Source organism: Trichomycterus rosablanca, chromosome 9 (assembly GCF_030014385.1).
Source record: "Trichomycterus rosablanca isolate fTriRos1 chromosome 9, fTriRos1.hap1, whole genome shotgun sequence".
NCBI lineage: Eukaryota > Metazoa > Chordata > Actinopteri > Siluriformes > Trichomycteridae > Trichomycterus > Trichomycterus rosablanca.
Window position 1 is genome coordinate 7,082,022 of NC_085996.1, and position 24,111 is coordinate 7,106,132.

Consider the following 24,111-nt stretch of genomic DNA (forward strand, 5'->3'; position numbering starts at 1 on the left):
AGTGCTACCTACAGAGCCACCGTGCCACCGCAGGCGTATAATAACGTTCATAAATTCGTTTATCATTCACATCAACCACTCCGTCCTGGCCTTTACATCCAGGAATACTGTGTCCAAAGCAGGAATACATTTGGGCCAGTATTGTGAAGGTTGAGGGTTTGAATCCTGGTTTTGCCAGGCACCCAGTGGTGATATATGATTGTTAACCCTTGCTCTGACCACATCTTCCAAAATTAAACTAGGATATGTGAAGAAAAGAATTTCATTGAGCTGTATGTGTGAATATGTTTTAAATATATGACTATAAAGGCTTTCTTCTCATTGCAGTGGACAATGAGTGTATTTAAACCTTTGACATTGACTGTAGTTTCACCTCTGTGGAAAAAGTTACTGCATATTTGTTTAACTAAATAAATTATATTTTATAAAATATTCAAAAACAAATGAATCAATCTTTTTTATTTGACAAAATTACACATTACACTTTTTCTTTCATTTTCTCAGTTTTTTTTTTGCAGAGTGCATATTTATTCCTCATTTTTTTACTTTCTTTTTTTCAAAAGCGTCTACCAGTACTTCCTCTAATTGCTGCCATTATTATAAACCCTCATCTGACGTCTTATCAGCTACATCTGTACACAGTTGAGGTCAAAACATTTATACACACTTATAAGGAATGTGTGTTTTTGTGTTTTCTAATTTCAGAATGATTTCTGCAACTCTTATTTTTCTCAGACTGAATGACTGAAACACACTTTGTACTTAACGCAACTGTGGTGGAGTAGAAAGTTCCACAACCTCATTTAACTTTGTTTCATGAGCTCCGAGTTCACTGTACAATGGTCTGTTTTACGGCACCAGTCCAGTAACACTGTCCCCAGTCAAGCAAGCTTGATATTTCCATAAGCTTTGTGGCTCCTATGCAAGAAAGATGCCACTGCACCTTAAAGTTCAAAGCTTGTTGCTGCTCACATGGACAAAAAAAGCAGGAACAGGGACTTCTTTTCTTCCACTGCAGCTTCTAAGCCCATGACAATGTAAAGCTTGCTTGGCTGTGGACAGTATCACCCACGTTTCAACAAGGTATGTAAGCTTTTGATTTGATTAGTTAAAAATACAAATACAAAAGGCTGTATTTTTGAAAATATTATTATTATTATTAATTAGTATTATTAAATATTATTATTAATCTTCCTTGGAAACTCTGAATGAATGAATAAATGACCATGTTTGCCTTTAGTTGTCGTTAGTTTTGCTGAGTTACTAATCTTAACACGTACAATGTGGTACTGATGTAGTCAAACTAGCCTTATTTATATGGGTACAAAAATCACCCTCTTTATTCAAACAGACGTACAGATGAGGAATTATGAGGCCATGTCATAAAAATAAATGACATTATAGAACCACCACATTAAAAAGAACCACAATCTTAGTAAAATCATTAAAGCTCCAGGTTGTTTGAAGTTCTCAGGCGTAAAACGTATCTCATAATAATAATTTTAAATGCTTTCTGGAATCGTGGATAGAAAAATCCATAGATCAGAGGATTAAACAGGGAATTAGAATATCCAAACCAGCCCAGAGCATCAAAAACATCAAGAGGGGTTGAGAAGTTAAAAAAAGGCTCAATTACAGTGGTGAGAAAAAACGGCAGCCAACACAAAAGAAAAACTCCCATAACGATGCCCAGAGTTTTAGCTGCTTTTCTTTCCCTCACGTCTGATACCTGGTGTTTCGTTCCACCAGAAACAACCACGCCGGGCCTATCAGAAATGAATCTGGCTTGTTTTCTCGCCACATGAAAAATTTTAAGATACAGAGAGCTCATGACGGCTCCTGGAATGTAAAAGTTGAGAAGTGGAGCAATAACACCCCATTCCTTGTTAAAAATCAAAACACAGTTCCCAACACAAGGGTTCAACATTTGCTCATCCAGACCTGCAACATTGATTTTGGAGAACACAATCCCGAAACTGAACAGGCATGAAAAGAGCCAAACGACCGCGATACAAACTGAAACAGTTCTGTTAGTCATCTTCATCTTATAGCTCAGAGGATCAGTAATGGCTATGAACCTGTCGATGGAAACCAAACACAGGTGGAGGATGGAGGCGATACTCAGAGTCATGTCTAAACTGGAATGGATTTGACAAAACAGATCTCCAATGAACCAGCAGCCTTCCACCCAGCGCACCATACTGAAAGGCATGACCAGGCAGCCCAACATGAAGTCCACGTATGCTAAAGAGAGGATGATGAAGTTGGTCGGAGAATGCAGCTGTTTGAAATAAGAGATAGTGATGATCACCAGCAGGTTACCGAACACAGTCATGAGGATCGTTGAGAGATTTAGGACGTACATGGTCACTCTGATCATCAGGAGACGAGATTTTCGGAGGCAGGAGTCAGACTGCTGTGGGAAGCAGAGGAGAAAATACTCCACATCAGTGCTATTCATTAAAAGCATGTCCATAGGGTCCATTCATGAGCGCCCCTCCTCAGAATAACGCTTACAAGATGGAACCATACCAATATTCTAAACAAAATATAACAAATATTGTGCCAACAAAATTTAGATTGAAGGTGAGGTTGGTATTTAGAACTCAAGTCCTGCCTACAGATTCCAGACTGCTCCATGCTCGCTTTTATACATTCATGTTTATAGGGAACGTTTATTCTCCAATAGAAATGCTTCAATGTGACATCATCTAACCCTCACCAAGGTCCCACTGTTCCTGCTGAACACTTACATTTAACCTCTTTCACTACAAAGAACACAAAATCAACTCAAAGCATTTCTAAACAAACAAACAAACAAACATAATAGTACCTCTTAGTAGTAATAGTTATTGACACCATCTTTATTGGGCTAAAAGTATGTGGACACCTGTTTGTTGGACGCCCCATTTCAAATCCATAAGCACTAATGTAAAGTTGCTTTATAACCACCTCCACTCTTCTGGGAGGGATTTTCTGTTATTTGGAATTTCTTCCCATTTTGTAAAAAAAAACTTATTTTTATTGACAGGCACTGATGTTGACCAAGAAGGCCTGACTCACAGTTAAAGTTTTAAATTATCCCAAATGTCCTCAGTGTGTCTGTATTGACCTGTATTGACCTTAACTTTCTGCACAGCAGCACAGTCAACAGGTAGTTAATGAGTAACTACCGTTTCTGTCATGAAGGTAACCAAAGTGTAAAACATGATGTTAAAATCCTACCAAACAAACAGTGGAGTAGAAAGTTCCACAATGTCCTTTAACTTTGTTTCATGGGCAGAATTCACTGTACAATGGTCTGTTTTACTGCACACATTACAAAGTCCAGTAACACTGTCCCCAATCAAGCAAGCTTGATATTTCCATAAGCTTTGCGGCTCCCATGCTAGAAAGATGCCACAGCACCTTAAAGCTCAAAGCTTGTTGCTGCTCACATGGACAAAAAAAGCAGGAACAGGGACTCCTTTCTCGCCCTGCAGCTTCTAAGCCCATGGTGATGTAAAGCTTGCTTGGCTGTGGACAGTATCACTCACGTTTCAACAAGGTATGTAAGCTTTTAATTTGATTAGTTAAAAATACAGATACAAAAAAATATTTTAAAATATTTATTTATTCACCATAAATCTTTATGGCCACTTTATTCTGGTAAGGGTCATAGTGAGTCCAGAGCCTCTCTTTGAAAACTGTGCCAGTCCAACTCAGGACTTACTTATCTATGCTTAGGGTCATTATAGAGCCAGTCTAGCAGTTGGCATGCTTTTAAAAGGTGGAATAGAAAGCCATGCATGTATAGGTGCAAATACCAAACTCACACTGTACACATCACATTTACAGGCACTTATTTTACTAATAAACATTTTTGGGACCAGGACCATTCTCTGTTGAGTAATCATTTGCCTTTATTCTTTATAGAGTATATAACTGTGAGTAGTAGTGTTGATTCCATTCTGCTCTAAGGACCACATTCAATTCTTACTTTTGTTTATTGTCTGTGTTCCAAACTTTAAAACATGCCAGTAGATGTACTGGCTACTGCTCATAACCCCTAGGTGTGATTTAGTAAGTAAATGTGTGAATGTTTGATGTGATTGACCACCTTGTCCTGAGTGTCCCTGGGACGGGATCCAGATTACTATAAATGACCATGTTTGCCTTTAGTTGTCGTTAGTTTTGCTGAGTTACTAATCTTAACACGTACAATGTGATACTGATGTAGTCAAACTAGCCTTATTTATATGGGTACAAAAATCACCCTCTTTATTCAAACAGACGTACAGATGAGGAATTATGAGGCCATGTCATAAAAATAAATGACATTATAGAACCACCACATTAAAAAGAACCACAATCTTAGTAAAATCATTAAAGCTCCAGGTTGTTTGAAGTTCTCAGGCGTAAAACGTATCTCATAATAATAATTTTAAATGCTTTCTGGAATCGTGGATAGAAAAATCCATAGATCAGAGGATTAAACATGGAATTAAAATATCCAAACCAGACCAGAGCATCAAAAACATCAAGAGGGGTTGAGAAGTTAAGAAACGGCTCAATTACAGTGGTGAGAAAAAACGGCAGCCAACACAAAAGAAAAACTCCCATAACGATGCCCAGAGTTTTAGCTGCTTTTCTTTCCCTCACGTCTGATACCTGGTGTTTCGTTCCACCAGAAACAACCACGCCGGGCCTATCAGAAATGAATCTGGCTTGTTTTCTCGCCACATGAAAAATTTTAAGATACAGAGAGCTCATGATGGCTCCTGGAATGTAAAAGTTGAGAAGTGGAGCAATAACACCCCATTCCTTGTTAAAAATCAAAACACAGTTCCCAACACAAGGGTTCAACATTTGCTCATCCAGACCTGCAACATTGATTTTGGAGAACACAATCCCGAAACTGAACAGGCATGAAAAGAGCCAAACGACCGCGATACAAACTGAAACAGTTCTGTTAGTCATCTTCATCTTATAGCTCAGAGGATCAGTAATGGCTATGAACCTGTCGATGGAAACCAAACACAGGTGGAGGATGGAGGCGATACTCAGAGTCATGTCTAAACTGGAATGGATTTGACAAAACAGATCTCCAATGAACCAGCAGCCTTCCACCCAGCGCACCATACTGAAAGGCATGACCAGGCAGCCCAACATGAAGTCCACGTATGCTAAAGAGAGGATGATGAAGTTGGTCGGAGAATGCAGCTGTTTGAAATAAGAGATAGTGATGATCACCAGCAGGTTACCGAACACAGTCATGAGGATCGTTGAGACAGCAGGTTACCGAACACAGTCATGAGGATCGTTGAGAGATTTAGGACGTACATGGTCACTCTGATCATCAGGAGACGAGATTTTCGGAGGCAGGAGTCAGACTGCTGTGGGAAGCAGAGGAGAAAATACTCCACATCAGTGCTATTCATTAAAAGCATGTCCATAGGGTCCATTCATGAGCGCCCCTCCTCAGAATAACGCTTACAAGATGGAACCATACCAATATTCTAAACAAAATATAACAAATATTGTGCCAACAAAATTTAGATTGAAGGTGAGGTTGGTATTTAGAACTCAAGTCCTGCCTACAGATTCCAGACTGCTCCATGCTCGCTTTTATACATTCATGTTTATAGGGAACGTTTATTCTCCAATAGAAATGCTTCAATGTGACATCATCTAACCCTCACCAAGGTCCCACTGTTCCTGCTGAACACTTACATTTAACCTCTTTCACTACAAAGAACACAAAATCAACTCAAAGCATTTCTAAACAAACAAACAAACATAATAGTACCTCTTAGTAGTAATAGTTATTGACACCATCTTTATTGGGCTAAAAGTGTCTATGTGGACACCTGTTTGTTGGACGCCCCATTTCAAATCCATAAGCACTAATGTAAAGTTGCTTTATAACCACCTCCACTCTTCTGGGAGGGATTTTCTGTTATTTGGAATTTCTTCCCATTTTGTAAAAAAAACATATTTTTATTGACAGGCACTGATGTTGACCAAGAAGGCCTGACTCACAGTTAAAGTTTTAAATGATCCCAAATGTCCTCAGTGTGTCTGTATTGACCTGTATTGACCTTAATTTTCTGCACAGCAGCACATTCATGTTGGAACAGGAAAAGGCCTTTTCACAATGTCACAAGCACCTGTTAGTAAAGGGTGTTGCTAAAATACCCAAACTCAGTAATTAGGATTTAGTGCCCACATACTTCAGACCAGTCTGTCCTGGGTGTCTTTATTTTATTAAATTGTATATTTAGTTTCTTTGTGTGAAATAAATGAATTATTGTTGATTGAGGGAAAAAAAACAAAAAAAAACAAAGAGATAGATAGATGGATGGATGGATGGATGGACGGATGGACGGACGGACAGATAGATAGATACTTTATTAATCCAGAAGGAAATTGTTTTGTTACAGCAGGAGAAACTAAAATTTAAACACAGTAAGTAAGGGATGTACAGAGGCACTGCTATATACAAAAACAGAGTAAAAACACAATATAATGTATAGCATTAACCTACCTACCTACCTACCTACCTACCTACCTACCTACCTACCTACCTACCTACCTACCTACCTACCTACCTACCTACCTACCTACCTACCTACCTACCTACCTACCTACCTACCTACCTACCTACCTACCTACCTACCTACCTACCTACCTACCTACCTACCTACCTACCTACCTACCTACCTACCTCAGTGGGTAGCACTGTTGCCTCACAGCAAGAAGGTCCTGGGTTCGATCCCCAGGTGGGGTGGTCCGTGTACTTTATGTGTGGAGTTTGCATGTTCTCCCCGTGTCTGCGTGGGCTTACTCCGGGTGCTCTGGTTTCCTCGCACAGTACAAAGCCATGCAAGTGAGGTGAATTAGAGATACAAAATCGTCCATGACTGTGTTTGATATTTAAACTAGCTAATGAATCTTGTATAACCAGTAACTACCTGTTCTGTCATGAATGTAACCAAAGTGTGTAAAACATGACGTTAAAACATTAAGAAATAAATTTACAGTGTGAATTCAAGTTTCAGCACCATATGACATTTTATCTCAGTTGATGGTCAGAGGGCCACTGTTTTGCTAGTGGGGGTAATGAAGTATGTACAGATTATAGTTTATTTGCAATTTGTCTAAAACACTGTATATCTTGTAGAATTTATAATGCCAGCCTGCTAAAGAAAATTCACTTGCTTTCTATCACCATTCATAATCAGGTCTGATATTTTTCACTTCGGCCTGCATCATACACATTGTTGTTTTCTGGTAAAGCATCAAGCTGTTTTGGTTGATGTGTGCTACAAGGTCAACCACATTCAAACAGTGATGTAATGTTTATCTTTACGAGCATCCAAGATGAACCATAAGAGACCACTTATCACTTCTCACATTTAATGATGGAGAATCTCTCACAGGTATAGAAACTAACACACATCAAACATGTTACAAACAACTTATTGTCTTCACACTCTTCTCTCATTTGGATCATCTGAAACCGCAAAGTGATGCTAATTGCACAATATTGCATCAGCCTGTTTTAGCCTGTTTCATTAAAAATATGTCAATACACAGGGGACAAGGAGATACATGTTGACTTGAAGTGAACGTTTGACCTCTATCAACAAATCAATCATTCTGTGCAAAAATCTGTAATGAAACCTAAACTGAACTTTAATCAGACTTTAGTAATTTACTTTGGGATTAAAATAGGGTCAGAGGCTCATAATGCTCAGATAAGGATGTTATCAGGATGTTCAGTTTTAAGAAAGTTCAAATTCAGTAGAGACCTTCACATTTACTTTACAGACACTTTGAGTGGCAGCTCCTCTGTAAAGGAAAGATTAATAATGAAAATAAATATATAGTGGCAACCTAACAGTGGTGAGGCTTGAACCGGCAACCTAATTCAGTACCTTAACCACTGGGCTACAGCTTCCAGATGATTACTGGTGTTTCTGCATATCCTATCATGAAAAATGGGCTGTTTCGGTCCAGTTCAGTCAATTTGGTTGTATTAGGCTTGGTAACCTTGCAGAGAGCTGCAGAAACCACAAGGACAGACTGTCTAAAGGGGTCCACTTGCTTCCTCGTGTCAGTTCTGTTTATCTGTGTCTTATTTTACTTTAGCTCACCCATCAAACAACAGCATGAGTTTGTTTTTGTCACTGGGAACATCATGATATTTCAATGAATGCATGATGCCTTCATGTCGCCCATGCAGAGACCGCAAATGTAATGGGGAACTGAATAAGACTAAACTGGAAGATGTGTGTATTATGTAAATATACTGTACAAAGATACATTATGTGGACACCCCTACTAAAAGGTGTGTTAAAAGCATCATATGCTTCCTATTTTTATTTATATAAAAATAGTTTGAGACTGTGTATTAGGTCCAAGCTTGGTGTGGCGGAACTTTATAGGCCTGCTCACAGCTCTGACTTCAACTCCATTAAACAACAACTTAGCCAGGCTTTCCTGACCAGTATCAGTGTCTGACCTTATTAATGCTCTTCTGGCTAAATGTCCTACAGACACACTAAAATCTTGTGGACAGCCTTTACAAAACAGTGAAGGCTATTATAGCAGCACAATGCATGGTTTTGGAATATGGTGTTCAGTAAGCTCATGGTCAGGTGTCCACACACTTTTGGCCATACAGTGTAAATTTAAACAGTTGTAGCCTAATGGTTAAGTTACTGGACTAGTAATTGAAAGATCGCTGGTTCAAGCCCCACCACTGCCAGGTTGCCAGTATATTGTCCAACCCTCAATTGCTTGGAAAATATACTGTCACAGTAATGTAAGTTGCTTTGGAAAAAAGCATCTGCTAAATAAGCAGCAGTGCATTTTTGATGAAAGGAAACAGAAATCATAGAGTTTATTATCAGACCTGTTGGCCCAGAGTCTTTAAAGAGTACTTATTTTTTTATTGCCATTCCTGTCTAGTTTTACTACGGCCTCTATTGCAAATGGTACACCAAATTAACAAAGGTATTGGGACACCCCATCTATTTTTTAATTCATGTGTTTCAGCCACAATGTTTGCTAACAGGTGTAATAAATCAATTATATAAAGTAAATTATATGCTTAATTATAACTTTGCAGTACCAGGTTATGAAGGGCCCTTGGCTGTTCCAGCATTCACTCTATTTTAATACCATTTGTTTTTAAAATGTGTCCAGCAAGCTCACGGTCAGGTGTCCAAATACCTTACAGTGTATTTGGATGGTACTTAGTCCATACAAGATCAATCACATCCAAACAATGATGTAATGTGTGTTTATTACAGAATCCAGGATGAACCACGAGAGACCAGTTATCACCTCTCACTTTTAATGACTGAGACTCTCGCAGGTATTCAAGGAATCAATGGTGTTACACACAACAACTTATTGTCTTCACACTCTCATCTCATGTCGGTCGTCTGAAACCGCAGACTGATGGTGCTAAAAATTAATGATGGGTGATGTTACATCAGCCTTGTTTGGTCTCCTAAGTCTCTTCCCTTAGTCATGATGAATACACTAATATGTCACTCAAGGAACCAGAAGACAAACGTTTGACCCCTGTATTTCCATCCTCTGTAAAAATGCACTATTTAGACTTAATATGTACAGTATGTGGACACCACTTGTAATTAATGAATTTAAGTGTTTCATACACACCAATGTCTAACAGTATCTGTGTATCTGTGTCTTACTTTACTTTATCTTACCCAGCAAACAACAGCATGAGTTTGTTTTTGTCACTGGGAACATCGTGATATTTTGATGAATGTGTGATGCCTTCATGTCACTCATGTAGAGACCGGGGGGTGCACAAAAAGTTATTTATTATGTAAATATACTGTACAAAGATAGCGTGTGTTCTCGCTTATTGAAATCTATAGCAGCAGTGCATTTTTGATTAAAGGAAACAGGGTCCATGTGAACGCAGATCTAGTTTATTTTCAGACTGTTGGGCCAGAGTCTTTAAAGAGGTCTACTTGTTTTTATTGCCATTCCTGTCTAGTTTTACTTCGACCTCTCCTGCAAACAATCGTATAAGCTTTTTGTTATTGGGTTGAATCATGGTACCCTATATGGACAAAAGTATTCGGACATCCCCTCTATTTTTTAATTCATGTGTTTCAGCCACAACGTTTGATAACTGGTGTAATAAATCAATTATATAAAGTAAATTATATGCTTAATTATAACTTTGCAGTACCAGATTATGAAGGGCCCTTGGCTGTTCCAGCATGACTGTACCCATGTGCACAAACCAAACTATAATGGCATTAAGCAAAGCTTAGTTTAAAGAAACTTCAGGGTCCTACACAGATCCCTGACCTCAGCCCTGCTGACCAGCTCTGGAATGAACTGGAACATCAATTCAGGATTTCTTGACCAACATCAGTGTCCAACCATACCACTGCTCCTTTGTCAGAATGAGCAAACATTCTCACACTTTAAAGTCTTGTGAGAGGAGGTCACTCTATAGGTCACTCTATTTTAATACCATTTGTTTTTAAAATGTGAAGTCCAGCATGCTCGTGGTCAGGTGTCCGAATACCTTACAGTGTATTTAGATGTTACATGGTCCATACAAGATCAACCACATCCAAACAATGATGTAATGTGTGTTTATTACAGAATCCAGGATGAACCACGAGAGACCAGTTATCACCTCTCACACACAACAACTTATTGTCTTCACACTCTCATCTCATGTCGGTCGTCTGAAACCGCAGACTGATGGTGCTAAAAATTAATGATGGGTGATGTTACATCAGCCTTGTTTGGTCTTCCGAGTCTGTTCCCTTAGTCATGATGAATACACTAATACGTCACTCAAGGAACCAGAGGAACAGACGTTTGACCCCTGTGTATTTCCATCCTCTGTAAAAATTCACTATTTAGACTTAAAAAGTATGTGAACACCACTTGTAATGAATAAATTCAAGTGTTTCATACACACTCATGTCTAACAGGTGGATAAAATCAGTTATTTGTATAAAATAAACAATTTGCTCATGCTTAGATGGTGCAGCAGTCTAATGGCTCGAATCTTAGTGATGCTACTGACTGGTGACATGTTGGACTGTGGTGGCAGAAGCCCTGCAATTGAAACTGTGCAATAAAATTGGCAGAGTTGAAAAATAAACAACATGGAACTTCACCAGAGGTGTCCAAACATGTATCTACAACTGTGTTTAAAAAGATCCAAAGCATAAAGTAACTGAATATTACAAGGGTCTTGCTCAAGGGCCCAACAGTGGCACCTTTAAACCCTGAGCCCACTGATAAGGTTAATAACCCTACACTTCTGAGAAGGTGTGGTAGAAGCCCTGCAATAGACTGGTGTCCTGTCCAGAGTATTCCTGTCTTTTTTTCCAGTGTTTCCCAGTGGAACCAGGTTAACAGTGACCAGGATTAAAGCGATCAACAAATAAAGCAATCAAATGAAAATATGCTGGGCCCTTTCCTGCTTTATCATGAGTCCCTGTGCAGAAAGCAAAGTCCCTAAAGACATGATTTCACTGGTTTTGTGTGGTGGAACAACAGTGACCTTTAGTTCTGACCTCGACTTGTTTGAACACTTAGGGATGATTTGAAACACGTCTAGTGACCCCTTCTAATCGAGCATCAGTACATAACCTCATCAATACTCCTTTAAGGCAATGGGCCCAAATTTTAAAGGATACACTAGAAAAATCTTGTTAAAAACATTTTTAAAAAGTGGAGTACACCAGCTTTGGAACAGAATGAACAACAAGCCCATGGTCAGAGCTTTCTGACGTGATCGTAGTACGTTTGGTTTGTATTCTGTATTCGCTTAGGCAAGGCAAGGCAAGGCAAGTTTATTTGTATAGCACCTTTCATACACAGTGGCAATACAAAGTGCTTTACATAAGGAAAAAAAGTTAATTAAAAGCATTTAAACATTCCTGAGATCTAGAACCTCAGGAAGACTTCTTGCAAACATTTAGTTACAATTAAGAGAGCATGAAATTCAAACAAGAGAGAAAAATTAAGAACATGAAAAATTAAAAGAAAATATTGTAAAATATACCCTACAATTTGGGAAATACGAAATTAAAACAAGAGAGATAAGCAATTAAAACATGAAAACTAAAAGAAAATATAGTAAAATATACACTACAATTTAGAATGTACACTACTCTATAAAAGGAATTATTAAGAGCATGAAAAACTAAAAGAAATATGGTAAAATGAGGGTAATAGCAAAAATTTTGAGCTCAATCATAGGCACAAGAAAAAAGAAAAGTTTTTAACCTGGATTTAAACATTTCTACATTTAAGGAACATCTAATATCTCCTGGCAGTCTGTTCCAGTTATATGCAGCCCAACAGCTAAATGCTGCTTCACCATGTTTAGTTTGGACTCTGGGCTCAACTAGCTGACCTGAGTCCATGGATCTAAGAGATCTACTGGGTTTATATTCTCTAAACCTTTTTGAGATGTATTCTGGGCCGAATCCATTCAGTGATTTATAGACCAGTAGCAGCCCTTTAAATTCTATTCTGTAACTAATCGGCTTACAATCTTATGCAAAAGTCTGCACACCCGTGGTGATTGTTTTTTTATTTAAGTAAGGAAGGAAACTTCTACTCATGTTTATTAGTAGTGAATTACTTTTAATTAGTCCATTTTACATATTTTAACTTTTCAACGTTGTAAGCTTAAATTTACCAAACATGTTGTTATTGCTATGCCACTCATTATTGTTTCATTGTGATTGTATTGTTCTGATCAACACAACTGATGTTTGTAAGAATATATAAGCAAAACATATTAACATTTATTTATTAACATTATTACTACTCACTTCTTTTTGTTTGCAATGTGGCTGGCACTACATGGCACTTGGTGCAAGCTAGAAATACACCTTGGACAGTGTAGTGTGTCAGTCCATCAGATGGCAATTTAAAGCATGTTTTTTGGGCTGTGACAGTAAATTGAAATACCCAGAAAAAACCCATGTGGACAGGAGAAGAACATGGAAAACAGACTGAAACTGAATACAAGGATCAAATCCAGGTCCACAGGACCCGTTTTACCAGCGTCACCACTGTGCCACGCGGACCATTAATGCTAAATTTATTTAAAGTTACAGGACATCACCAACAAATATGTTCATTATGTCCAAAGTTTAAACACCCCCAATCAAACAAAGTTATTACACTCTACAGGGACCAAAATTAATGCACATTCTAGTGTGTTAATTCTGCAAACCAGTACAAACTGTGCAATAAAATTGGTAGAAAGTTGAAAAATAAAGAATATGGAACTTGACCAGAGGTGTTCAAACATGTGTCTACAACTGTGTATGAAAACATTCAAAGCTTAAAGTAACTAAAGATTTCAAGGGTCTTGCTGGAAGGCCCAGCAGTGGCACCTTCAAACCCTCAGTGCTCACACACCAAATATAATATGTTAAAACAAAAGCATTCTTATAAAAACTGTATGAATTGATTTAATGTCCATAAACTTTTATATCAGACGAGTTCAGAGCAAATATTTTCAGTGTAACAATGAGGTACAGCGTTTTTCTGAACCACGGATAGAAAAGACCGTATATAATTGGGTTCAATGTGGAATTTAAGTAACCCAACCATCCAAATGTATCAAAAAGAACTGGAGGGGTGGAGAAGTTAATATATGGTTCAAGTAATGAGTTAATGTAATACGGCATCCAGCATAAATTAAAAGCACCCACAACAATCCCGAGTGTTTTCGCTGCTTTGTTCTCATGTTTTACCTTCTGTGAAACCTTGTTCCAGGTTTTGCTCTGCTTAGCATCATCAATTTTTCTTGCATGCTTTTTTGAAACAAGAAATATTTGAACGTACAGACCAACCATAACAGAGCAGGGCAAAAGAAAACATATGCATGTATCCAGAACTGACCACAGTGCATTAAAAAAAAGGTTACAATACCCCTGGCAACTGACATCTGCCACATAATCATCTAAACCTTCCAAATGTGCTTTGGAGAACAGGAGGCCGAAGGAATACACTGTAGCACCAATCCAGCTCACAGCTACCATCAGCCACGCCACAGAGAGGGTCACTCTTGTTGGGTACTGAAGCGGGTGGCACACTGCCTGATACCGGTCTGCAGCCACAAAAATCAGGTGAAAGACCGACGCAGTGGTCAAGAACAAGTCAAGAGTAGTGTGCCAAAGGCAGAACTCTTCACCGAAGTACCAGCAACCGTCCACAGATCTGATTATGCTGAACGGCATGACCACCAGTCCCAGAAGCAGATCTGCAACACCTAAAGACATCACCAGCATGTTAGTAGGTGTGTGAAGCTGTTTAAAATGAGCTATGGAGACGATCACCACAGAGTTCCCAAGAATTGTGATGATCGTTGCCAACACAAGTAAAGAATATATTGTGGCTTGACCCACCACATGGTACGAATTTTTCATACAAGAATTATTTGAATCAGGAAAACAATACAAAGCTGTTTCTGCCTCTAAAGATACATTTACAGATTCCAACATCATTTAACATCAAGAGCTGGATCAATAATAATCATGTTCATAATGATTCACGCTTTGAGAAATGACAGTTATTATATTTGCTTTTTGTACGAGGTAAGAGACAGCCTGGGAGAGAGCAAACCAATCAAAAAGTAGAATGGGGAATGAAAACAACGTGTTGGTTGCTATGCAAAAATCTACCTGTCTGCAAAACATTAACATTTATTTATTTATTTACATTGTTACTACTCGCTTCGTCTTGGTTGCAGAGTGGCTGGCACTACATGGCACTTGGTGCAAACTAGAAATACACCTTGGACAGTGTGTCAGTCCATCAAAGGGCAATTTAGAGCTGTCAATCAACCTTCTGCGTATTTTTTTGGGATGTGACCATTCACACCAGGAAATTGAAGTACCCAGAGGACACCCATGTGGATGAGGAAAGAACCAGCATCACCACAGTGTCAAGCAGACCATTAATGCTAAATTTATTTAAAGTTACAGGACATCACCACCAAATATGTCCATTATGTCCAAAGTTTATACACCACCAATCAAACTTAAGTTAGCACTCTCTTCAGCACACCTGGGCATTGTACGGCCCGTGGGCCACATCCGGCCCTTTGACTGTCCCCAACTGACCCGCATGGGGTCAGTGGCAATTAAAAATCAGACGTAAATAATTGTAGATCACATATGCAAAACAACAGGATTGTTTATATTTTCAAGGGACCACTTTCTTTAAATGTAAGTTTCAGTTTACGTGTGTGAGTGTATCAAGCTTCAGATTTAATGAGAACCGAGTGCGATTGATAGAGACGGTGGAGTTTTTAACAAGACATGAACTTCTAAATGTTTATTTACTGAGGTGAGATGTAAATCTGTTTTAGGATCACAATTTAAATCTAGGGTTTAAATCGCCATTACGGAACTAAACACAGAGAAATTCAAGAACTTAAACTTTGCAGAGTGTCACATCTGAAGCTTTACTAACTAAACTGCAAAAGCAACAAGGACTTCTTATGAAGTTTTACACATCCAGGACTGGAGCAGTAAAGATCAGCTTTGTGATGTCCAGAAATAATATACAACAATAACAAAGGACTGAAAAACATCAAATGAAACAAATAGCAATAGCACTGTGTAAAGTTCATTTAAAACCTAATTTTGTGAAAGTTGATTAAATAGTGAAATAATGTTAATGTTTTTTACTCTGCCTGCTTCTCATTTTAATTGCGTGATTGTAACATCTGACATCATAACAGTAACAGCTTTTCAGAACTGTACAATTGACTTTTTTTTATAAAAAGATACAATTTCTATTGAGCAGAATTAAGTTTATCCTATTGGTCCGGCCCTCCACATCAGTCCCAGTTCCTTATGTGGCCTCTTGGAAAATTTAATTGCCCACCTCTGCTTTACATGGATCAAAATTAATGCACATTCTAGTGTGGTAATTCTGCAAACTAGTACAAACTGTGCAATAAAATTGGTAGAAAAACATTCTTATAAAGGTTGTTGAGTTTTTGAATTGATTTAATGTCCATAAACTTTTATATCAGACGAGTTCAGAGCAAATATTTTCAGTGTAACAATGAGGTACAGCGTTTTTCTGAACCACGGATAGAAAAGGCCGTATAAAATTGGGTTCAATGTAGAATTGAAGTAACCCAACCATCCAAACGTATCAAAAAGAACTGGAGGGGTGGAGAAGTTAATATACGGTTCAAGTAATGAATTAATGTAATACGGCATCCAGCATAAATTAAAAGCACCCACAACAATCCCGAGTGTTTTCGCTGCTTTGTTCTCATGTTTTACCTTCTGTGAAACCTTGTTCCAGGTTTTGCTCTGCTTAGCATCATCAATTTTTCTTGCATGCTTTTTTGAAACAAGAAATATTTGAACGTACAGACCAACCATAACAGAGCAGGGCAAAAGAAAACATATGCATGTATCCAAAACTGACCACAGTGCATTAAAAACAAAGTCACAATATCCCTGGCAACTGACATCTGCCATGTAATCATCTAAACCTTCCAAATATGCTTTGGAGAACAGGAGGCCGAAGGAATACACTGTAGCGCTCATCCAGCTCACAGCTACCATCAGCCACGCCACAGGGAGGGTCACTCTTGTTGGGTACTGAAGCGGGTGGCACACTGCCTGATACCGATCTGCGGCCACAAAAATCAGGTGAAAGACTGATGCAGTGGTCAAGAACACGTCAAGAGTAGTGTGCCAAAGGCAGAACTCTTCACTGAAGTACCAGCAACCGTCCACAGATCTGATTATGCTGAACGGCATGACCACCAGTCCCAGAAGCAGATCTGCAACACCTTAAGACATCACCAGCATGTTAGTAGGTGTGTGAAGCTGTTTAAAATGAGCTATGGAGACAATCACCACAGAGTTCCCAAGAATTGTGATGATCGTTGCCAACACGAGTAATAAATATAAGGTGGCTTGACCCACCACATGGTACGAATTTTTCATACAAGAATTATTTGAATCAGGAAAACAGTACAAAGCTGTTTCTGCCTCTAAAGATACATTTACAGATTCTAACATCATTTAACATCAAGAGCTGGATAAAATAAATGTAAAAATCTGAGGAAAGTGTAGTAATTTGCAGCATTAGAGAGTCATGTTAGTAATGATTCTCGCTTTGAGAAGTGACAGTTATTATATTTGCTTTCTGTATGAGGTAACAGGCCGCCTGGGAGAGAGCAGACCAATCACAAGAACAAATAAACAATGGGGAATGAGAACAACGTGTTTGTTGCTGTGCAAAAATTTACCTGTCTGCCACCAAAATCTCACCAAAATTTAGAGCTGTCAATCAACCTTCTGCGTGTTTTTTGGGATGTGACCATTCACACCAGGAAATTGAAGTACCCAGAGGAAACCCATGTGGATGAGGAAAGAACATGGGAAACAGACAGAAACTGGATACAAGGATCAAATCCAGGTCCACATGACCCATTCTACCAGCATCAGCACTCTTTGTTATTGTTAGATATTATTTCTGGACATCACAAAGCTGACCTTTACTGCTCCAGTCCTGGATGTGTAAAACTTCATAAGAAGTCCTTATTGCTTTTGCAGCTTAGTTAGTAAAGCTTCAGATGTGACACTCTGCAAAGTTTAAGTTCTTGTATTTCTCTGTGTTTAGTTAGTTCCGTAATGGCGATTTAAACCCTAGATTGAAATTGTGATCCTTAAACAGCTTTACATCTCACTTCAGTAAATAAACACTTGGAAGTTCATGTCTTGTTAAAAACTTCACCGTCTCTATCAATCGCACTTGGTTCTCATTACGGTGAAGCTGGATACACTCTCACACACATAAACTGAAACTTACGTAAATGTAAAGAAGTAACAGTCCCTTCAAAATATAAACAATCTTGTTGTATTGCATATGTGATCTACATTTATTTACGTGTGATTTTTGATTGACACTGAGCTTATGCGGGCCGGTTGGGGACAGCCAAAAAGCCGAATGTGGCCCAAGACAGTACAATGCCCATTTGTGCTTTAAACACACAGTCCACTGACAAGGTTAATAACCCTACACTTCTCCTACTGTACACCTTTTTGCTAAAGAAAACAGCATTAATTCACGTCCAAAATTCTTTATTTAAATGCAGTTTTACATGCACTCGCAGCTCTAAATGTTTGATTGAATTTGGTGCATTCTGTATTTTGTTCAGTACATGACATTTATTAATGGGAATATATTTTAGTATTTAGTGATTTCATCAGAAACAACTGGAAATTTGCACTGTTTTTATTTTAATTTATTATTATATTTTAATAAATTAAAATAAATTATATGTATTAAAATATAATATTAATTTACTGTAATTATTGCTGTACATTTGTGATCTCTTGTACAGAATCAGTTAGATCAGATGCACATTTCTGAATAATACACTGCTCTGAACTCTGAGGTACAAAAATAAGAGTGAAAAACACCCCAGAATGAAAAATTACTCTCTAAATGATATTAAATGAAATGTTAATTATAACCAACAGTAGTTGTACTATACCTTTGGTGGACAAAGCATAATGAAGCTAGTGTGCTTGTATAGTCCCAAGTTTTGTTTTCCCGGAAACAAACACCATAAAATAATCTGGACACCCGATAAAGAGCTTCTTTACTGTGCAAAATATTTGCAAAATACACCTGCTCACCAATGCACACTAAATATAATATATAGAATAAAGTCTTATTAATAAGTCGGCCTCTTTATTTAAAACAAATACATTCTTATAAAGATTGTTGTTTTATGAATTTATTTAATGTCCATAAACTTTTATATCAGACGAGTTCAGAGCAAATATTTTCAGTGTAACAATGAGGTACAGCGTTTTTCTGAACCACGGATAGAAAAGACCGTATATAATTGGGTTCAATGTGGAATTTAAGTAACCCAACCATACAAATGCATCAAAAAGAACTGGAGGGGTGGAGAAGTTAATATACGGATCAAGTAATGAATTAATGTAAAACGGCATCCAACATAAATTAAAAGCACCCACAACAATCCAGAGTGTTTTCGCTGCTTTGTTCTCATGTTTTACCTTCTGTGAAACCTTGTTCCAGGTTTTGCTCTGCTTAGCATCATCAATTTTTCTTGCATGCTTTTTTGAAACAAGAAATATTTGAACGTACAGACCAACCATAACAGAGCAGGGCAAAAGAAAACATATGCATGTATCCAAAACTGACCACAGTGCATTAAAAACAAGGTTACAATATCCCTGGCAACTGATATCTGCCACATAATCATCTAAACCTTCCAAATGTGCTTTGGAGAACAGGAGGCCGAAGGAATACACTGCAGCGCCAATCCAGCTCACAGCTACCATCAGCCACGCCACAGGGAGGGTCACTCTTGTTGGGTACTGAAGCGGGTGGCACACTGCCTGATACCGATCTGCGGCCACAAAAATCAGGTGAAAGACTGACGCAGTGGTCAAGAACACGTCAAGAGTAGTGTGCCAAAGGCAGAACTCTTCACTGAAGTACCAGCAACCGTCCACAGATCTGATCATGCTGAACGGCATGACCACCAGTCCCAGAAGCAGATCTGCAACACCTAAAGACATCACCAGCATGTTAGTAGGTGTGTGAAGCTGTTTAAAATGAGCTATGGAGACGATCACCACAGAGTTCCCAAGAATTGTGATGATCGTTGCCAACACAAGTAAAGAATATATTGTGGCTTGACCCACCACATGGTACGAATATTTTATACAAGAATTATTTAAATCAGGAAAACAGTACAAAGCTGTTTCTGCCTCTAAAGATCCATTTACAGATTCCAACATCATTTAACATCAAGAGCTGGATCAAATTAATGTAAAAATCTGAGGAAAGTATAGTGATCTGCAGCATCAAAGAGTCATGTTCATAATGATTCACGCTTTGAGAAATGACAGTTATTATATTTGCTTTCTGTGTGAGGTAAGAGGCCGCCTGGGAGAGAGCAAACCAATCAAAAAATACAATGGGGAATGAAAACAACGTGTTTGTTGTTATGCAATAATCTACCTGTCTGTCACCAAAATATCAAATTGTACAACAAGACTCTGATAATATCTGCATAGACGTTTTGGCCAGATCTCTGTGGTGATGGGCTAGTGTAATAGACTCCTGTGTCAGCCGAGCAACCGTGATAGTGATTTTAAGGTTTTTTGTAAGGAATTTAAAATAAAATGGTAAATTAGGCTTAAGAGGAAATAAGTATCTAATAAATTATTAATATCAAACAATGATGTAACCCATTTCCACTGACTTGTTTTTGATTCAGGCCTTGCATGTACACTTTATAGTAAAAAGAATGCAGACACACTTCATAATAATTTATTCAGATGTTTCAACCATGCATATTTAAAAAGGAGTGGAAAATAAAATGTTTGGAGCAGTTATTTGTTATTCGCTCTCAACTTTGAGCCAACAGCTTGATGTGATAGCACGGCATAGAGAATAAAAAAAGTTCAGAATCTGCACAGAGCTCTGATCTCATCTCTATTAAACATCTTTGGGATGAATTGGAATGCCAGGTGCATGCCAGGCCTTATCATCTAACATTAGTGCCTGACAGATGCTCTTTTTTGTACTTTTTACTCACCCACTGCTACCCTGATCAGTATGATGCGGTAGTAAAATAGATAGTGAATAAATTAATGAATAATTGAATCGTCGACCATCCTGGTCAAGGTAGCAGGGACATGGAGCCTATCATGGAAACAATAAAGTACAACCTCCACATCACAGACATCACACACATTTCCATTCTGCTTTCTAAAGTGGATGAACTGGAAAATGCCGTCGTCAGGTTTAGTGTGTAGACAAAAACAAACACAGCTTTTACAAAACACAGACATGTTAGATCCCAACTGTACAATAAATGTATATTTATTTGAATTATGCTGGCTAATATATGCATAATTTATATGAGTATGTTCAGTTTAAGTGTTTAATAATGGCAGACAGTAGGTCAAACCCTGAATGTCTTATATTGATGACTTAGTGCACTATGTAGTGTGTAAAAGTCAGTATATTACGTCTCAGACGGTGGCACATGCCCACCATACCACGTTCTTTTATATTCATCTTATATTATGGATGCTTTTGGAACACTAAAAATGCTAGTATGGCCAAAACACAAAAGCACATTTTTTAAGCTGAATTTTGATTGAGAGCCACTACAGTGTCTGACCTCACATATGCTTTTTTGACTTAAATGACACACATCTCCTCAGAGATGAATAACTGATCCATTTCTTAATTTTTCTTTATTTTCACAGTGATTAAAAACGCATCAAAACAGATTTTTCAAACGACAACTATGCACACCAGTTTTTTAATGTGCATAGACTTTTATATGAGATGAGTTTGAAGCGAATATCTCTAAGGTAATGATTAGATGCAGCGTTTTCCTGAACCATGGATAGAAAAGGCCGTATATGATGGGGTTTAAAGTGGAGTTGATGTAACCCAACCAGAGAAACACTTCAAACACAACTGGTGGGGTGGAAAAGTTAATATACGGGTCAATTAAAGAGTTCATGAAAAACGGCATCCAGCATAAATTAAACGCACCCACAACAATCCCGAGCGTTTTAGCAGCTTTGTTTTCATGCTTCACTCTCAGTGAAAACTTGTTCAGGATCACGTCATTTCTGCCCTGTTTTGTACCCTCAATTTTCCTCGCATGCCTTCTAGAGACAAAAAATATTTGCACGTACAGACAAATCATGACAGAGCACGGCAAAAAGAAACAGATAAATGCATCCAAAACAGCCCAGAGTGCGTTAAACAAAAGGCTACAATAACCAAGGCAGTATATGGAGGCAATGTAGTGCTCCAGCTTATCCACATTTGCCTTCGAGCACAGGAGTCCGTAAGAATACAAAGCAGCCGTCGTCCAACTCACAGCCACCATTAGCCATGCAACCGATATGGTAACGCTGGTAGGATACTGGAGCGGATGGCAAACTGCTTGGTATCGATCTACAGCAATAAAAATCACATGGAAGATTGATGTGGTGGTGAGAAACAAGTCAAACGAAGAGTGAAGAAAACACAAGTCTTCACTAAAGTACCAGCAACCGTCCACTGATCTGATCATGCTTAACGGCATGACCGTGAGTCCCAGTAACAGATCCACCACAGCCAGAGACATCACCAAAATGTTAGTAGGTGTGTGAAGTTGTTTGAAATGAGCTATAGAGATGATCACCACAGAGTTACCTAGAATCGTGATGGTCATCGCCAAAACCAGTAAGAAGTAAAACACAGTTTGAGCCGCCACAGGATAACCACGTTTCACACAGGAGATGTTCGATTCAGGAAAGCAGAACTCTTGCAGTGTAGATGAATTTGGAGCCTCAGGCATCGTTCAGCATTCAGATATCAAAATATAAGGATCAGACTTTGATCTAATCATGTGCAGAGTCATTCTTACCCTGAGATATATCTGCTTTGGGTTCTTAAAAAAACGTTCACCTGGGACACGGTGGTCCAATAGCATCAACGCTCCTCCACCACTGAACCACATCCAACTCAGAGCACGTGTTTTTTGGCATGAAAATACCCACCACAAGGATCAGACGTCTGTTCTTTCTGAGTAAATGAAGCATTTAAGAATATTTCTAAATTTTATTTAGACAATATGGTCAAACATATTATGGACACCTGAAATTAATCTCAATTAACATCACCTAAAATGATTTTTCCCTGTGTGTTTCAGTAAAAAAATTTTATCCATTGATTTGAAAGAGCATTTGTCATGTCACGTACTAATGATTTTCATGATTTGAATTGATTGTGTTTGCATGTACTGCAACCCTGATCAGAATTAAGTGATTGGTAATCACAGATGAATCAGTGAATGAATGAGGGTCGCTGTGGGTGCTGAAACCCGGTAACACTGCATCACTGGACAAGAGACTTAACCAGTTAACTCACCTACCTGCTTACTTATTTAATCATTCATTCATAGGTTATTTTGATCAGCTAATCCATCTACTGGCATATTTTGAGAGATGGCAAAAACTCGGAGACCCAGACCACTGTACCAACTGTCCCACAAAATAATTTCTGAAGTTCCTCTGATTTGCTTCATGCTTTTATTACTTGACACCACGGTGGCTCAGTGGGTAGCACTGAGCCATCTGGGTTCAATCCCCAGGTGAAACAGTCCGGGTCCTTTCTGTGTGGAGTTTGCATGTTCTCCCCGTGTCTGTGTGGGTTTCCTCCGGGAGCTCCGGTTTCCTCCAACAATCCAAAAACATGCAAGTGAAGTGATTTGGAGATACAAAAATTTCCATGACTGTGTTTGAAATTAAACATGTGAACTGACGACTGTTTCTGTCGTGAATGTAACCAAAGTGAGTAAAACATGACGTTAAAATTCTAATAAATATTACTTGACACTGCCAGTAACACAGTAGATGGCAGGTTTGGAAAAGCTTGGGTGCTTAACCCTGTCCCTTAGATCTCACAGAGACATATTTACCAAACTAAATAAATGAATAATCACAGCCAAACATGCTGTCAAAAGTTTATTTTTATTCTGTGTTAGTTAGATACGATTCAAATATATCCAGATTTAAAACATATAAATAACAACATGTTCAGACCCACAAAATATTCCCTGTTTTCTATTATTTATACATAAAGTGAAATGTTTACCTGCACTCTTGTAAAAGACGTGTGAGGTATGTTCAGGTATTTCAATGATTTCTGTAACTGTTCTTTGTCTATGACTGACTGGAACACATATGACTTTTTATGGGTTTTAGAGGCTGTAATTTAAAAACACAACCTGCTTTAAAATCAGCACCTTAAATCTTGACTGAAGTTTGTTACTGATCATCTGGACAAAGAAAAAGCAGAAGCATCGGCTTCTTTTGTGCTCGTCGGCCTAAAAACCCACTGCGATTTACAGCTCACTTGACTGTCGACAGTGTCACCTGTTCCATCAGCTATTCATTTATGGCTCAGTTTTGGTGATTTTTGAATGACATCTGATCATCTGGACATTTTTTAGCATAATCTGACAGTTGGGTTTTTTCTTAGGCTTTGCCAAAG

General features: G+C 38.3%; 5 protein-coding genes and 1 pseudogene across 7 annotated transcripts; all 6 read right to left on the minus strand.

Annotated features, from left to right (window-relative positions):
* Positions 1-1,444: 1,444 nt before the first annotated feature.
* On the minus strand, positions 1,445-2,485 carry LOC134319819 (trace amine-associated receptor 4-like). Its single transcript, XM_063001069.1, has one exon. The coding sequence runs from the start codon at positions 2,483-2,485 to the stop codon at positions 1,445-1,447; it is 1,041 nt and encodes a 346-aa protein (XP_062857139.1).
* A 1,880-nt stretch (positions 2,486-4,365) lies between these two features.
* On the minus strand, positions 4,366-5,444 carry LOC134319820 (trace amine-associated receptor 4-like). 3 transcript variants are annotated; one of them, XM_063001071.1, is made up of 2 exons: positions 5,309-5,444; positions 4,366-5,270 (listed from the first exon to the last, which is right to left on the minus strand). In XM_063001071.1, the coding sequence occupies exons 1-2, from the start codon at positions 5,442-5,444 to the stop codon at positions 4,366-4,368; spliced, it is 1,041 nt and encodes a 346-aa protein (XP_062857141.1). The 3 variants fall into 3 exon arrangements, with proteins under 3 accessions (XP_062857141.1, XP_062857143.1, XP_062857142.1); XM_063001073.1 differs by having other exon boundaries at positions 4,366-5,273; positions 5,312-5,435; XM_063001072.1 differs by having other exon boundaries at positions 4,366-5,276; positions 5,312-5,435.
* An 8,046-nt stretch (positions 5,445-13,490) lies between these two features.
* On the minus strand, positions 13,491-14,525 carry LOC134320510 (trace amine-associated receptor 13c-like). The gene has a single exon (XM_063001918.1). It carries the CDS (start codon positions 14,523-14,525, stop codon positions 13,491-13,493), a length of 1,035 nt encoding a protein of 344 aa, XP_062857988.1.
* Positions 14,526-16,040: 1,515 nt separating this feature from the next.
* Positions 16,041-17,075, minus strand: LOC134320511 (trace amine-associated receptor 13c-like; annotated as a pseudogene).
* Positions 17,076-18,806: 1,731 nt separating this feature from the next.
* On the minus strand, positions 18,807-19,841 carry LOC134320512 (trace amine-associated receptor 13c-like). The gene has a single exon (XM_063001920.1). The coding sequence runs from the start codon at positions 19,839-19,841 to the stop codon at positions 18,807-18,809; it is 1,035 nt and encodes a 344-aa protein (XP_062857990.1).
* A 1,538-nt stretch (positions 19,842-21,379) lies between these two features.
* LOC134320514 (trace amine-associated receptor 13c-like) lies at positions 21,380-22,414 on the minus strand. The gene has a single exon (XM_063001925.1). The coding sequence runs from the start codon at positions 22,412-22,414 to the stop codon at positions 21,380-21,382; it is 1,035 nt and encodes a 344-aa protein (XP_062857995.1).
* Between the last annotated feature and the right edge of the window lie 1,697 nt (positions 22,415-24,111).

Bases quoted from the DNA above. Each gene is read 5' to 3' on its own strand.
- LOC134319820 (XM_063001071.1), bottom strand. From the start codon at position 5,444: ATGGACCCTATGGACATGCTTTTAATGAATAGCACTGATGTGGAGTAT. The intron at 5,271-5,308 runs TCTCAACGATCC...GGTAACCTGCTG, and splicing joins GACCATGTACGTCCTAAATC to TCTCAACGATCCTCATGACT.
- LOC134320514 (XM_063001925.1), bottom strand. From the start codon at position 22,414: ATGCCTGAGGCTCCAAATTCATCTACACTGCAAGAGTTCTGCTTTCCT.
- LOC134320512 (XM_063001920.1), bottom strand. From the start codon at position 19,841: ATGTTGGAATCTGTAAATGGATCTTTAGAGGCAGAAACAGCTTTGTAC.
- LOC134319819 (XM_063001069.1), bottom strand. From the start codon at position 2,485: ATGGACCCTATGGACATGCTTTTAATGAATAGCACTGATGTGGAGTAT.
- LOC134320510 (XM_063001918.1), bottom strand. From the start codon at position 14,525: ATGTTGGAATCTGTAAATGTATCTTTAGAGGCAGAAACAGCTTTGTAT.